General features: G+C 33.9%; 1 protein-coding gene across 10 annotated transcripts in view; it reads left to right on the forward strand.

Annotated features, from left to right (window-relative positions):
• Positions 1-17,176, forward strand: part of LOC117101982 (bromodomain adjacent to zinc finger domain protein 2B-like) — a gene marked incomplete in the record, with an annotated part of 79,178 nt that overhangs the window by 57,024 nt on the left and 4,978 nt on the right. For 9 of the 10 annotated variants that reach the window (XM_033242132.1, XM_033242131.1, XM_033242138.1 and 6 more), the window contains 16 exon segments: positions 3,261-3,305; positions 5,782-5,847; positions 6,736-6,876; positions 7,300-7,414; positions 7,845-7,990; positions 8,386-8,493; positions 8,685-8,869; positions 9,259-9,520; positions 9,855-11,193; positions 11,811-11,969; positions 12,276-12,448; positions 12,753-12,913; positions 13,155-13,208; positions 14,700-14,841; positions 14,978-15,124; positions 16,425-16,537. In XM_033242132.1, the coding sequence (XP_033098023.1) occupies positions 3,261-3,305; positions 5,782-5,847; positions 6,736-6,876; positions 7,300-7,414; positions 7,845-7,990; positions 8,386-8,493; positions 8,685-8,869; positions 9,259-9,520; positions 9,855-11,193; positions 11,811-11,969; positions 12,276-12,448; positions 12,753-12,913; positions 13,155-13,208; positions 14,700-14,841; positions 14,978-15,124; positions 16,425-16,537 (3,356 nt within the window). 10 annotated transcript variants of the gene reach the window in all.

Raw genomic sequence — 17,176 nt, forward strand, 5'->3', positions numbered from 1 at the left:
ATCATACACATTGTATATCTATTTCATTTCACTTATTGCTAACTGATATTAATTACTCTATGTATTAGTCTCAAACTACATGTTATATTTTGGGAACATGTTTTTAAGAGGAAATGAAGAATACTTTAATTTTGACCCTGTTAAGACCACATATAAAGCTTAATGTTCCTGGAAAGTGTAGTAAGGGAATTATTAACATTCTCAAACTTGAAATTTGAAACATTTCCTTATTTATCACACTAATATCTACATTTTCAATCTTTTATTGTGTTCAATCAACCTATACTGGGTTATTTATATTAACCTATGCACCGTTTTCATAATTCAAATGCTTCATTGGATTGAAAAAATGCACACACCTGCGAATTTTCATACTGAAGCTGACATTTAAAACAGGCTTCTAGCATATTCATTTTTTAAATAAAATTTATTATATTTGCTGCCTTTATGTACACAGATTTGACAATCTTTTCATGATCCATCTACAGCTGTACGCCCAAATGCCATTGTTTTTTACTAATTATTATACATACCACCGGTAACATTAATTAGACAACTGGCTAATTCTCTGATATTTAATTATGTGGTTGTTTGAAGTGATTTGTGTTAATTACACATAACTTTAATTATCCAATTAACTGTGGAAGCAGGTTGATGCAGTGGGAATAGTTTAGTTCCCAACCCCAAAGTTTAGGTTTCAAGGCACTTTATTTATATTATTGTCCCAGTCTGCTCAGCTATATCAGTGGGTATTAGCAAATTGCTATGTATGAATAACCTGTGATGGACTAAGGTCCCATCCAGACAAAGCATTACACTCTCATCTGCTTTACACTAAAGAAACTGGGGTTAAGCTCCAACCTCAATAAGCCTTTGTGGCTCGGTAAGAATTTCCTTTTTTTTTACGAATTTACCTGAATTTTTCGTTTTTAATAGTTTTAGCATGGTCTTGCTATTTGTTTGGTTGCAGGCAAATTATAAATGGATTTTGTTTCTGGGGAGAGGGATCGTTCATAGATAAATCATCAAGTTGGTGCTTAGACATTATTATGTTTTATATTATGGTATTTGCGGTGTTGGATTATGGTGCTGAAACTACCAATACTAACATATGAAATACTGATATGATTTTTGAAATATTTATAAAATTATAGTTAGAAAAGTGTATGATGTTTATCTACTTATGCTTAACAATTGCTCTCGTGACTGTAGTATGTGTGTCCTGCTTTTCTATATAGTACAGTACTTCTTTTTGTAACTTACTTGAGCTTGTGGTTTCATTTTTGGATTTTGTTATAATTTTTGTTGTGTTTCATTTTCATTTATTTTCGTTTATGCTATTTTTTGTTTCAAATCTGTTCATGTATGTTGAAAATAAAATTTATACAGTAGATTTAAGATAGTTTTTCCGACATGTAACGTCCCCTGGATTGGAATCAATGCCTCCCTTCTCTTCAAATATATTTCCACTTTTTCTGAAGTTAATTATATTTGTCTAATCTTCTCTAAACCTTTTAATTTTAAGCTGCCTATGAAGAGAGAGAGGTCAAATTTTGGTATTTTTAATTAATGTTTACTTCTACTCAAACGATTTTGTAATACACTGCATCTTTATTAATAAAAGTTATATAATATAATTTTTTGGATGCCATGTACTTAAATTAATTAAAACTCAAAATTAGAGGGATATGTTTTCTGAAATACCAGATATTTTAAGCATTATTACAGTGGTTCACATGGTTGAATCATTATTGAATGGGAATCTAAGATAGAGTAACAATAATGAGTTTCCTGAGTAATTAAACAATCAGGAAACAGTTTAACATCCGTTTGGTGATCTTTAACAAGTTTTGATGATTGCAAAATCCATGATATTCTATATGTGATTCTTATTAAATTAAAAATAGTCAATATGTAATATAATTATTGTTTAGTTATATTTTTTATTATATTCTCATATTTTTGAAGTTGGTTTCATTTGTCATTCCAACAAATTGGTGACTGAACCTCTCAATTTTTTTCATACAAATTAAGATGTTTTATTATATGTATACTGGACATTATATTTGAGTCAAATCACTTGTAATAAAACATGCAAAGTACTCTTTCCAAACCAGATCAGCAAAACAAGGATTGTATTAAACAGAAGGGGAAAAGCAACATAAAATTTATACGCATTAGTATTATGTGAATGATAATACTAGTGTCAAAGTAATTCTAGTAATAATTACCATAGACATATCACCAGTACACTTAACTCCAGCACCTTCTTATTATGTAACCTTAAAAAGACAAAATGATTAATTGATTATAAATAAATATAAACATAAATCAGTTTTTTCGGTGTGAATGACACCAAGGATAACCCAGGAAGTCTGGAGACTTGTTTCGGGATCCTTCTGGTGGTGAATTGGTCAGTACACCGGGAGACAATCCCCTATTCTTTTCCGAAGAGCGTTCTGCATTCTTCAACATGCATATGGGCCATATTGCACACTGGACCAATGACTTAAACGTCTTATCTGAAAGACGGTGCACTATCGTAACTTGTATTTCAGCCCTCCAGCTGAAACACAAGGAGAGCAGTGATGGGAATTGAACCGGGGACCTAGAGATCTCCACGGTTCAGTGCTCACACAGTGGCTACCACCAGATTAGCCAACTGAGCTAAGCTGCTCAATCAAACAGGCCAAGACGATCACTCAATCGATCTACTTATTTTAAAATCTCAGTGGTTGAGTTATTAATTTATCAATTAATTTGTGTTAATTCAATTAAATAGCTCATAATGTAGGGATTATATTGTGATGCAATCAAGCCATATAGTACTATTGCTTTGCCTCTGTCTTGGGTTCTGTCAGATAAATTCTATGCTTTATTTTTTTGTTTTTCTTTTTATATTTACTGATAACCTCCATTTTTTGAATTGTTAAATATGTAATATGATGATATTGGGTTATTTTTAGCTTGAGCCAACATATATCCTTTGATGCATGTTGAAATGTAACATTATAAACTCCAGTACATAGCCTTATTTATATCCAGGTGCTCTGACTGACCGTTTAACTATTTGACTTTAGACGGGTTCACATTTAGCACATGGAATTGCCAATTACTACAAGTCACATGATCATTTCAAATCATACCTTTTGTCATGTAAATGCGTATCAGAACAAAAGTGTTGGTCATTAAAATGTAAGTAAACATTTATGAGACCAGATTTTCCCTAATTACATTTTTTTTAAACTTTGTTTTTCTAGGAACGGGAGTTACGACGTCAGCAAGCTGTACTGCTAAAACACCAGGTTAGTAATTACATTATAAAATTAGCTAAACCAACAATGTAGATTAATTAACCTTGTAACTGTTAACATATCTTGGAAGATATATTTCACTATGTTCTTGCCTGTATAATCAGAATGCTTTACTGTTATTCATATTTCATGGTTTCTCAAAGATAGGTTATAGTGATGCTATTTTTGTTGTATATTATATTTGGTTGTGTTGTTTAAATCTATTGTCTATAGGCTAATAAGATTGAACCATGGAGATACATTTTTGCTTAAACAGGGATATTTGAATTGTTTTACACTGTTTAAATTAGATTTAGGCCAAATAAAAAAAATTACTATTTTCTCGTCCCCTCGCGCATCCATTTTCTCTGCCTCACCATCTCCCATCGACCATCTTGGATATGCCATCTCAAAGTAATAAAAATGTAGAAAAAGGTACATACATTCTTCTTTTTTTCAAAATATTAGGACGAGAAACTAATAATTTTTTTTCTATTTGGCTTATGTATGTTATTAGCTTTCAACTGAAAATTATGATTAAAAAATAAAATATTCTTGTAGTTAAAAAATGTGTAAATCAATGAAGACTAAATTTTAAAAGCTGTGAATCATTGGCAGTTGACAACTTGATCCTTTAAATAAGCAAATCAACATATTATTTGAATATTTGAGGCTTATCATGATATTATCATAGTATATCTAAATTTAAAAGTAGAGGTGGCTTCTATATCTGGTAGTTCAGACTTCTACATTAATTATATCATAGACCATATCTAGAATAGAATATACCATTTTTGAGGATTGGGTCTGATCTTTACTTGCGTCATTAAACCTGTCCGCTTTTTGTACAAACACCCTTGTTAAAATTGTCCAAAAATTTTACAAAAATTACATGTTTTTGACTGCTGGCATTGCCATCAATGTCAATATGCAAATGATATGATAAGAATATGTGACCTGTTGAAGTGAAATTAATTAGCAGGAATAGGAATCGGATCATGTTTCACTTGCCGTTGAGGAAATTAAATCAGCCTCTATTTAAAAACAAAAATCCTTTCACAGAAACTCACACACCTGAACCAACTGACTCAACAGACACAGGTAAACCAACGGTTGTGTCCGTGGTGGGAACCACCGGTTGTGTTCGTGCTGGTAACCACCGGTTGTGTCCGTGTTGGCAACCACTAGTTTTTTTTTGTCCTTGTTGGTACCCTATCTTTATTTAATGCAGCAATTTTGTAATATAATGCAATTGAACGTTAAAGTTTATGTTTAAATTTGATTGAAGAGATTATGAAAACTGCAAAATATATGCATGAAAGCTTGTGTAAATGAATTGTTTTTTACATTTTATACCTGCTGTATTATTTTGTTAAATAATAAATTTAAAAATAAATTATATTGTGAATTTTGTTATTCCTTGCCTCAAATCTAACTTATGTTTTTGTTAGGGAATATTTTTTTTCTTATGCTAATAAAATAATAACCTAATATTAAAATGAATAGCCAAATATTTATGCCTAAATAAATTGGACTGAATTAGATTGTTATTCATGATGAGTGTGTGCACTATTAAACATCAATTATAAGTAATTATTTTAGTCATAAAAATGCAATTGATTTATAGAATACAATTAAAACTTTTTAATTTCCAAATTAAATATTTTTGTTCAGTTGTTTTTCTCGGTGTTTTTCCCTTTCTCTTGGACTTTTTTTTGTATATTTGTATTTCATTGTTTGTAAATTAGTACATCTTTTGTACTCTACACATGACTCTGCCTATAAACGTTGGCTTAAAATTGGTCTTCACTAGCAAAATTTACTTGTTGCTCCCTATCAATTTCTTGAATCAAAAATAATTCTTTTGTTAAAATTAATACCAAGTCTTATTATGTGGTTTCACTGTATTTGTGAGTGTATGTCTTTATTTACTGTATGTCTGTTGGAGTGCCTTACCTCATTTCTTGTCTGTTTTCACCCAAGCAATTTGTAATGTGTGTGTGGTGGGGGCAGGAGCAGGGGTTGTGGAAATGGCTAATTTTTCTCACTGTGCGTTGTTGCTTTTCGTGAATTCTTGTTCCCAAATTCTATATTTATGAGCATAACTTTTATCCAGTTTGTCTTAATATTTTCCTCACGTCTACTGCTCTGTTCTGTTCTGTCCTGTCTTTCTGTCTTGCTAGGTATTAGTCAATCAAACCCTGTCAATTTATTGCAATTGAACTAATATTAAATAATTGGGATGCACATTGATTCTTGCATAATTTAAATATCATCATCATTCAGAAATTATATTGGAGGACCATGTGACAGTAATTTGGTTTATGTTTTTTGTTGCTTCTTTCAGGCAATCGTAGAATCTTTTAAATCTTATAACCACATCTGTTTATTGTGTTTTATCCAGTTTTTAAATTGCCTTTTGTTTTATGATTTTTATATATGTTATGAAGTTATTAGATTAATGTGAAGTATATTTCATGTATTTCAGGAGCGTGAAAGACGGAAGCAGCATATGCTCTTAGTGAGGGCGCTAGAGGCAAGGAAAAAAGCTGAGGTAAGCATCAGCATCACACAATATGATCCATTCATCCAGACCGAATGCCAATGAATTTTATGAGAGCACTAGCTCAGTAGGCTCACCCGGGGGTAGCCACTGCCGTGACTGAACCATGGAGATCATTTAGTTTCCAGTTCAATCCATATCGTTGCTCTCTTTGTATTTCAGCTAGAGGGCTGAAATGCCAGTTCAAAAGCGTACCGTCTTTCGGATGAGATGTTTAAGCCATTGGTCCTGTGTGCAAAAAGGTCCCATGTGCATGCAGTACAACTCTTCGGAAAAGAGTAGGTTATTGTCTCCTGGTGTACTGCCCAATCACCACCAGAAGGACCTCACTGGAAATAAAGCCTGGTTCTCACGAGAGCCCTAGTATCCGGATCGGGAGCTAACCTGGGTGAGAACGCCAGATCGGTTAGCGCTAACTGTTAGCAGTATCCGGATACCGCTATCGGTTAGCAAGTTGAGCGCACTTCTATCATCAACCAATCACACGTATGCGTTTACAATTTCCAGTTTCTTATTGGACAGTGATTCGATCATCATATTTTTGGTATCCGGATCGGGATTTTCTCGTATGGACGCACGGCAGGTAATGGTTAGCAGGATCCGGATCCTGCTAACCATTAGCAGCCGTGTGAGAACATAGCCATACTGTAGTCTTCTTCAGACTGTTGTGGGTTATCCTTGGTGCTCACACCAAATAAATCCATCCATCCACCGAACAAGAAAGAATCTTGTGCAAAAACGTTGCCTGCATGAAAGAGTCTACACCAGCTGGTTGAAATCATGCTTCCTTGCCAACCGTTGCTGATGCTAGTACTAATATATAAAAGTGTATGTATCTTATCCAATTAATGTAACATTTTTTAAAAATATTTTTTATAGCAAAAAGAACGAGTTAAAGAAGAAAAGAAAAATGAAAAGAAAATGTCAAGAGAAAGGAAAGTGCAATTGAAGAGGATGGAATTACACATGATGAAGGAATTAAAGAAACCTGTTGATGATTTGAAAGTAATTGATCCAAAGGTAATTTCTTTTTAAAGTAAATCAATTATGAAAAATAATGTATTATATTTGTTAACAGCTTTCCCTGACTTGAGCTACCATTTGAGGCTTGCTATTCCAAGACCAGCATACTCTTGCTAAACAAAGTAATTAGCATAATGTGGCAGTATTGCATATTTTAGTACAGAGAAGTCAAAATACTTTAACTCATAACATGGCAAATAGTAAGCTAATTCCAGTCAATGACATATCATCTTAAAACTTATAATGTGGAGAATATGAATATACTAAAAACAAAATGTTCATGTTTTGGTCACTGACGCAGTTTTGGCATGGCAAGCCCTATTTTGTTAGATTGCACAATTCGAATATATCATGTTTTACATATTTTACTTGGTACATTTAAACTTGATTTTAAATATTGCATTATGTTTTTGTGAACAGCTTCCCTTACCTGAGCTACCACGTATACCTGGCGTAAAGTTACCTGGACAGGCTTTTGCTGATTGTATCATGATTGTGGAATTTATGCACAACTTTGGTGAATCGCTTGGATTAGGTTAGCAACACTATTATAATGTTAACTTCCTCCTCCACTCTTTTTTGCAAATGAACTAAGCCATGTGATGATTCATTGGTTTGGCAAATGTTAAGCAAGTGTCAGATTGTGAGGAATAATAATAACGAGTTTGGTGGTAAAATTCCATAGTTGCTGCATAGAATGTGCACTGTTAATAATAATAGATTGCCACCAGTGTTATCCTTACAGATATCCCTCTTGTTTTTTTGTTATACCTTTCTGTATAGTATCTTTTGACTAATAAAATTTTAAAGTACTTGGTGCTCTAAATGTCCATTATAATTTTAGTTAACCCACATCCATCCCTCTGTGAAAATATAAACATCCTGAATCTCTACAACCTGTTATTGGGTGTTATTAGAATACCCTATCAATGAATAACTATTTTTTTATTAATCTTTTTAAACAGACTTAGATGATGATGTACCATCCTTGAATGCCCTACAGGAAGGGTTATTGAATAATGATGATTACAACACAGACTTGTTGCGCTTCACTGTACGCCTTCTACGACTGGCGTATGAAGATCCTGGACTTCCGGATGATCCAATCAGGGTAGGTTGTTCCATGTAATTTGGAATCTAACTTACATTATGATCAAGAATGAAATTGTAGCTTGGTGCTTAAGTTACCTTGCACTATTTTTTTTTTTTTTTTTTTTTTGGTGGGGGAGGGATTTATGTGTCTTGTAATGACAATTTGCTGTCATTTCAATAACAATCAATTCCACACAGTAAGCATCATGTGTTTCATTAGTATATTTCAAGCAGTAATTGGCAAGTTAACACGTTAATGTAGATGTCCTATTTTAAGACAATTATAATTTTAATCAGTTAATTATGTTTATCATACATATGTTCTGCACACGTTTTTATAAGAAAATTTTCTGACCTTATTTTAGAAGTGTCGTCATTCTCTCATTTGATTTTTTCCTTTAATTTAAACTTTAGCCCAAAACAGCTTGGGGTGAAAATATACTCAAGGTGGACATCAACAAGAAAACAATGTCAGAGATGCTGAGGCTACTCCTCATCAACGTCCATGGGAAGGAGGATGAGGTATGCACATTATTTCAAAGTTATCAGAATGTTATATCTTGGCTAGATAGATCTAATCAGTATTTGAGTCTGACTTTTTAAAATAATGAAAAAAATAATTTACAATTTCTTTAGCAACAGCTCATAGGTATGTGCAGGTTTCTTTTTTCTGTTGTTTATTGCTCAGCTTAATATTTTTGTTTCCTTTTTAGTTATCAAATGCACTCAAATACCTACCATTCAAAGCCCTTATTGCTAGCCAGAAGGCAGCCATCTTGGGTTTCCTTGTCAACCAGTTGGTGTGCAGTAAGTCAGTGGTTCAGCAGATAGATGAAAGCATTGAGGATATGTCAGGTCTAAGGAAAGACAAATGGGTAGTGGAAGGAAAACTTCGCAAGTAAGTTAGTCTTTTATGTGTCTTTTGCTTCAAGTGTTGGTACAAAATATTTTTGGATAGTGTTACTAAGCAATTACTATGTTGTTTAAATTTCATAATCAAATCTGGAAAGTACTCAGAAATTTATGTTAAACATATAATTGCTAATGTAAAAAAATCAAGGGCATTGTCAACTTCGAGTAAGAACAAACTTTTACCATAAAAATCCTTTAATTTCATTTCAGATCTTAATTTACTGTCCAATGTTAGCCATAGTTACTAAATGTTGCCTTTCTTTGTTGTGGAGAAACTTTTCCCATTTTACTGATTCCTTTTCTCTTGCAGTTTTCCATTCATATTCAATCATTTCTTGTGATTTTACTATTCATGCTTATTGCAACTTTTTCCAGGCTGAGGGCACAACAAGTGAAGAAGAACAGCAAGTCTGCAATGAAACCAGTTGTTGAGAATGGCACCAGTCAGTCTGGACAGAACACACCTGATCCAACTAGCTCAAAGAGCAAGCAGGATGATGATGAGGAAGATGACGATGAGAAGGACGAAGAAGAGGATGATGTGCCACCAGAAGATGTGGAAGAAGCTGCTGTAGAAGAGGAGGATGATGGCATGACATCTGAAGAACTTCAGAAAAAGATTGACAGATTAGAGAAGGTGAGAGTTTAACAGCTATTACCAGAAACTGCTAGTTGAAGCTAACTAGACTCACTTTTATGTAACCCATCCATTACCCAACAACCATCATAATTACACAGTGGTATATTTCCTATTGGCAATTCTGGGTCCATGTTTGTAAATATATGAATTACTTGTTTACTTAACTTTTTACTTGGTAGAGTACAGACTCTCAAATCATTGTTTGTGAGCCCCTCATGCATGAGCTCTTGTTCTGGGTCATTGCTGCGAGTTTTAGTTAGTAATGATTTAAGTCAATCAATTGTACAGTATGTATTTCTAAGGGTGTTTTGTTGTTTTTTTTGTTTATTAGCAACATGGACAGTTCAAGTGTAAAGTATTCAACAAGTCACATTCCCTACGAGCCGTCTGCTACGGACAGGACCGCTACAGACGGCGTTACTTTGTCTTACCACATGCAGGAGGTGTGTTTGTAGAAGGAATGGAAAGTTCAGAACTACCCGACGAAACTGTAAATACAGTTGTGCAGGTGAAAGAAGAACAAAATGATATGGACATAAAGAAAGAGGAAGAAACAGAAGTGAAGATGGAAGGAATTGATGAGGAATCTAGCAAGAATGTTGAAAATGAGAAAGAACAGGTGAAACAGGAAATGGATATTGAGATGAAAGAGGATGTGAATGATGAAGTGAAGGAAGAAACAAAGGAAGATAATAATATTGTGCATAAGGAAACAGATATGTTGATAAATGATGATAAAAACATGAAAATAGATAATGAAGAATTGAATGATGTTACTAGTAAGGTTGCAGAAGACGCAAAAATGGAACAGGAAGTTGTAACAAAACCAAAGGACGAACCTAACATTGTAGAGAATGGATTCGCAGAAAATGGTGCTGCAAAACCACCAATTGACGCAGACACGCTATTACCCAAAGCTGCCGAACAATCTAAACTTTGCGACTTACTTAATGTACCAAAGATGATTGAGGAAACATTACGTAAAGAATTGTGCGAAAATGTTGAGTGTAAAGACAAAGATGGTAAAACAATAATACCCACAAAATCACAGGAAAAGGAATCTGTAGAGGGCAGCAAAGACTCACCAAATAAGTCTTCTAAATTAGAAATGAATGGAGGTTTATTGTCTTATGGTGCTCTAAGTCAACAGGACAATCCTTTACTTATACCTTACCCAGTAGTATCTGGTAGTCCAGGCTTTCCCACTGGGCTTGATGGCAATGTGAATGGTTCCACTAACCCATGGTTTAGTTTACTACCGCGTATCCCATGTGACGAAGCCTCACTGGCCAACCTCCATGTTTCCGACTCGTCTACCTCAAACACCTTGAAACAATCCTCTTTACCGATGTTTAATTTACCCCCATACAGTATTTATCAACTTCCGTTTCCCATCATGCCTATGCAGCCAATGAACTCATTCCTAAATCCGTACAGTTTCCCCGGCCTCACGGCTATGCAGATGCATCCATTCATGGGCCTACAGGGCATGAGTCCAACCATGATGGATACCCAAGCCCAAGCGTTGTGCAGTGGATTTAATAGCCAGAGGTCAACCCCTTGTGATGATAATGCTAGCGATGATTTTGCTGCAGAGGATGCAGCCATTGCCAACATGCAGAAGCTTTTGGATGAGAGAGAAGCAGCTCCTTTGGTAGCTGTTCCCGATGGTATGTGTTAATTGAACCTATTTTATTCAATTCAATTCAATATACATTTATTCAATCAATGGATCATGAACATAACATAAATCATTAAATTTCAGTAATAGAATTCCACTGATAAAGATCAAGTTATAGAAGCAGTTTGGCTTGTCTCAATTGACCCTTACAAAAAACGTACAAAATGAAATAACAAAAAGCATCTCTAACTTTCATATGAAGTTAGAGATCACCATATGGATATATGATTGAAATTTCTGTTATGATTACCATAATGCTTTAAGAACATTATGGCTCAGTCATAGTAATAATACCCTGCAGCACTCACATTTACTGTAACATTTATACTGCTGGGTGGAGGATAACAAAAAGTGGCTTGCCCAAGAACACAAGCAATGTGATCAGCATCAGAGTCTACTCATGAGTCTTACTCATGACTCTGGTTGGAAGCCAAGTACCTTTCTGCTGTCCTAAAATCTTTCACAACTTCGAGATTGTTAATATCATCCTGTTGCTTTTTGTGTATGTTAATGAGGGCTTATTTGACAGGAAAGGCAATACAGTAGTGAATAATCTCAATTTATGACCTAAAATCAAAGCACTAACCTTCTCCGTCAATTCTTTAGAGCTACGAAATGGTTGGTTCCACATTGCGGAGCCAACTATGATCCAGTCGGTGATCAAGAATCTTAACCAGCGTGGCATACGTGAACGCATCATGCAGAAGAACTTCCAAAAGTTATCGGATTACGCCTACAAAGCAACCACAAAGACTGATAAACATAGTATGTCACTTCTTTTTTTCCTAATAATAATAATAATAAAGTATATATAGTTTTATGTAGCATAGGTATCTAATTTGGAAATTGGTTAAAATGAAGAAAAATAGTAACCAGAATCAGATGAAAAAAAAAAATTAAACCCAGGAAATATCTTGAATTAAAAAAGGCAAGGGAGACCAATATTGCTGCTTTATTTACCAGATTTTTGAAACCCCAGAATTGCTGCAAATGTACCAATAATTTAGGATGATAGTACATTTTAGCCTCTCAAGTTTATTTTGCTTACAATTTACTTTCACTAATCTATAGTTGAGAGTCTTGAATGCAAGGAGGATAATCCAGCTGAGATGGTTGGTGGGGCACCGGTTCCAGAGTCCAAAGATAAATGGTCAAGAAAAATCTTGTTTGCCGTGCAACGTGGTCTCATCCAGTCTGTCGAAACTCTAGAAGAGAAGATTTACTCAGCGAGTATGCAAGTTAAGGTTTGTAGACTGAACATATTATGAAAAAGCAGAACAGAGCTGACAACATCTTCTGACATGCTTCCTTCATCCCCTTGTCAATCTGTTATCATCTAGCTAGCCCCCTCTTTATCCTCAGATATTCAAAGGAGCCAGCATTATAGGTTAGCTTTGAAAGCAAGTGACTTATAACCAGCATGGGTCTTAGGCTTAAATCTTGTTGGATACAATGCAGTACAGTGTTTCTGACAACTTTATACCACCAAAATATAGATTCAGTGGCTTGTTTCTTTGCAGTTGAATTTAGCATTTCTCTTTGTTGTAGGGGTGGACACTCCCAGAGAAGATATCGAACCAGAAGTGTATTTCATCCCGGGAGCAAGCTGAGCTGAGTAATTCTAACCTCTTGGAGATAGCTAAGAATAGACTCTTGGAGCTTGAGAAATCTGTTGAGAGACGATACATCAAGCCACCACTTAGTAGAAAGTAAGTTGTCACATTTCTACAAGGTTTTAAGTTATTTCTTTAAAAAAGAATATGATTTACCGATGCTTTTAATGATTATCACCGTATATAGTCTTATTTAATATTTTTTTGTCCCTTTTATTTTAACTATAATACATTAAGCTTTTTAAATTAATATTAGATTTATAGTAGGAATGAACATAGAAATCAAAGATTAATTCATTAGTAACACAAATGATTCTGTGTTTGGTTATGGTTGCAGTCAACCTGTGAGTCTACTATGTGTGAAAAGTACGACATCTGTGTCACAAAGAACGTGAGTTGGTTTTCTCATAAGGTTAAACTGGTTCAATTAATGCAATTTCTTAACCTAGCAATGTGAAATTTTATTTTTATTTTTGCAATAGAAAATACGAAAAGAACAAGGAAAAAATGCTTGCATCTCTCGGAATTTGATCTGGAAAATTAAAACATTTTGATATGGAGTCTATTTTGTCAATATGTCTCCCCCACATTATGTTTGAATGGGAAATACACAAATAAACAGTGATGTTGTTGAATTTATAGGTTTAGGCAGATAAACCACCCAATTTTCATTGTCCTTTGAACACCTCACAAAAGCAGTCTGTACAAGGCTCCAAATAGTGAGGACAACCATATGGGCATTGGTGCAGTCATGCAGAGCCCTGGGATAGAAAGTTCCATGTTTTTTTTGGTGGGTTTGGGGGGTTTGTCAATTGGTGGGTTTATCTAGTTGAAGTACCTCAATTGTAGACTAACAGCATCATTGCTGATTTTGTATTTACCATTCAGAAGTAATCTCAATGTGGGAGTAAATGGTTCCCTTGGTTTGTTGATCCAATCAAGAGGAGAATGACATGGTTAGACAACATAGTATTGTTGGTATTTGCTTTGTACCAGTGTGTTTGGTCCCAAATACCACCCCCACCTTTTCGTTTTGACAACCAATATGGCCATTATGACAACTAAAATAGATTTTAGAATTGCTGGCATGTCCCCTGCCCCTTGCATTTTAATAATTTCAATTTGATAAGGCTCTGATTCAAATACTGATTGGACAAATATTTTACTTAGCAACCAGATATATAACTAGAACAAAACTATCATCATTTATTGTTTTATTATTACATGTCCAAGAATTAATCATCAAAAATAGTTTTTGAACAGAGAGTTTTGCTGTTTAATTGAACAAATGAGTAAATATCCTTATTTTAAGTTTTTTCCTTCTGGACATGGTACTTGTTTGGTGGCAGTATTGTTCCTGTGGTGTTGTCTTTTGCACTTTTGGGTTTATGGTTGGTTGCACATCAAGAGGAGCACATGTATTATTATATAAATATTATATAATCAGCAGTTTTGACCTGGCTTGCACTTCTTTTTATGTTACATTACAATTCACTTTTACTATGCCAGAATCTAGTAGACTACTGCTCATTTCTTTTCATTTATTTCAACCTTTAAAAATTAACAGTAAATTACATAATACACAAGTAAACAAGTATCAGGGCAGTGGCAGTGCCTGTTGAACAACACAGGCCTTCCACCAAACCTTCATTTAGTTGTTTCTAAACTTTTATTTACTGAGGAAGATGATTTGTGATATAGGGAACATTATTTTAATTCTTATTTCCTGCTCACTTTTTATTTGTATCAAGATTCTTAAAAAACATAAGTATATTTTAAATTTTTTTTATTTCTGCTCTCTCTTTTATTTTTATACATATTCTTTAAGAAATATATATATATTGTTATTTTTAACCATTAAATATTTTTTTTATTTTCTCAGATATGATGACGAAGATGATGTCTGTCCGGCTCTTCAGAAGTGGCGCACGGCCGTTGGTAATTGTACTGCCCCCTCGCAAGTTCATGTCTGTATCCGAACCTTAGAAAAATGCATTGCCTGGGAAAAATCCATAATGAAAGTGGTAAGTGTATTAGAGTAATTTCGTTTAATGGAAACGCCGACTTTCAGACTATTAGTTGAAATTTGTTTTGTTGCTTTGCTTTTATTTTATACTTTTATTTTCTTTGCCTTTGATTTCGCTGTTGGTTTTTGTTTAGTTTTGTCAGCTGTGTAGAAATGGCGATAACGAAGCGTTACTACTGATATGCGATGGATGTGACAAAGGCTTCCACACGTATTGTGTTGTTCCAGAGATGGAAACTATCCCAGAGGGAAACTGGTACTGCATGGAATGTATTTCCAAGGTAGAGTTTGTCTGCCTCTCATAATTTTAAAACAATTAGGGAATTATATATCAAAAATATAATTATTTCTGCACTGCTAATTCTTTTCACAAGCACCATCAGTGTAAGCAAATATCTGACTGCTTTTTTGTCAAGATTTTCTTTTATAAACACATTTCCTGATAGCTTGAGTATTAATTTTGATAAACCTTCTGTTTTTATTTTTTCAAATATATAGGTGTATTTTGTTTACATACTTTTGATAATTTCCACACAGTTTGGTTACTTATCAAAACATAATTAGTTTTATAAATAATTTGATATTTATTACAAAAGAAAAATTAAATAACTATAATTAGTGTGATTTTACATCAATATCCAAACAACTGCAAGTGATACTTTCCACTTACACAGAAAGAAAAAAAAAATTCACACTTGAATGAAAGCCTTTTGTAGTATTACATACACAATATGATGAGTATATACAAACACAAACACAACCATATACCGTTCTTGATAATTGCCTTTATTACATACACAATATGATGAGCATATACAAACACAAACACAACCATATACCATTCTTGATAATTGCCTTTATTACATACACAATATGATGAGCATATACAAACACAAACACAACCATATACCATTCTTGATAATTGCCTTTATTACATACACAATATGATGACCATATACAAACACAAACACAACCATATACCATTCTTGATAATTGCCTTTATTACATACACAATATGATCAGCATATACAAACACAAACACAACCATATACCATTCTTGATAATTGCCTTTATTACATACACAATATGATCAGCATATACTAACACAAACACAACCATATACCATTCTTGATAATTGCCTTTATTACATACACAATATGTTCAACATATACAAACACAAACACAACCATATACCATTCTTGATACTTGCCTTTTTAACTTTAAATCTGGATCTCATAAATTGTGGATATTGTTGTCAGCAAATACGTTACAGATATGATGATTATGTTTGTGTAAAAATGTTGTGATGCATTGATGTAATTTTGTTTGTTCATTGGTCAGAATTTGTTTATTGGATTGGAGTCATTTTGATCCATATTGAATGATGAACCCAAAACATGTAACATAGTACACTAATAGAAGTCTATAGTATTGGTAGATCTGTAGAATAACTACTGCTCCATAAATATATATAATTATACAATACAAGAAAATTCAATATGTAGTAGATAACAAAAGCTTTTGTTTTTGATGTTGGTTAGGGATTTTTTTTTTGATTGAATATTTTTCTGTGTAATTTAGGCCACAGGTAAACCAGGCGTATGCAGTGATTGTCAAAAGACAGGCAAGTTGATTAAGTGTGACAAGTGTCCCCGTTCATACCACGCTGACTGTCTTGACCCACCCCTCACCAAGTAAGTCAATCTTAAACCCAGGTGTTAATTAGGTATTAGAGTAAAATTACCTAAAATCAATTATGTACCATGTGCAATTTCCTCCAATTCCTTGGAGGTATTGTGTAATTTTGCATGTAATCCAGCATTGACCAGTTTCATTCCAAATAATTGCCATCCTGTAGGTTAGCCATTTATACTCTTAGGTGTAAAGAGTGAAATCTAGATTGTACTTGGATGTCAAGATTATCTGGTTGATAAAATGCATTGTTGTTCTACTAAATTCATGTAAATCTCTGTCCACGCTATAAAGATTTCTGTTACAAATATTTGTAATTTGACCGTATATGAGCTGGGCATGATGACGTCATATTATGCAGAGGCGGATCCAGAGATATCCGAAAGGGGAGGGTATCGAGAGACATCCCTACCCTAGGCATACATTTTTAGGTTTTGTAGATGCCCAGAAATCACCTCTGTGGTGTTTGTTGGGTGAACAACAATTCTTTTCCTTTCTTTCTCTCCTTCTTTTCTTATTTTTCTTTCCGGTTCTCCCTAAATCCACACCTGTTATAGCAGGCATGAAATGACATCAACGTGTCATATGACTTCACCAAACCTAACAATTGATATAATATGTGATCGTGTGGTTTGTGATGT

This window comes from Anneissia japonica, unplaced genomic scaffold (assembly GCF_011630105.1).
Source record: "Anneissia japonica isolate Jap-2015-1 unplaced genomic scaffold, ASM1163010v1 scaffold997_len2565447_cov190, whole genome shotgun sequence".
Classification (NCBI taxonomy): domain Eukaryota; kingdom Metazoa; phylum Echinodermata; class Crinoidea; order Comatulida; family Comatulidae; genus Anneissia; species Anneissia japonica.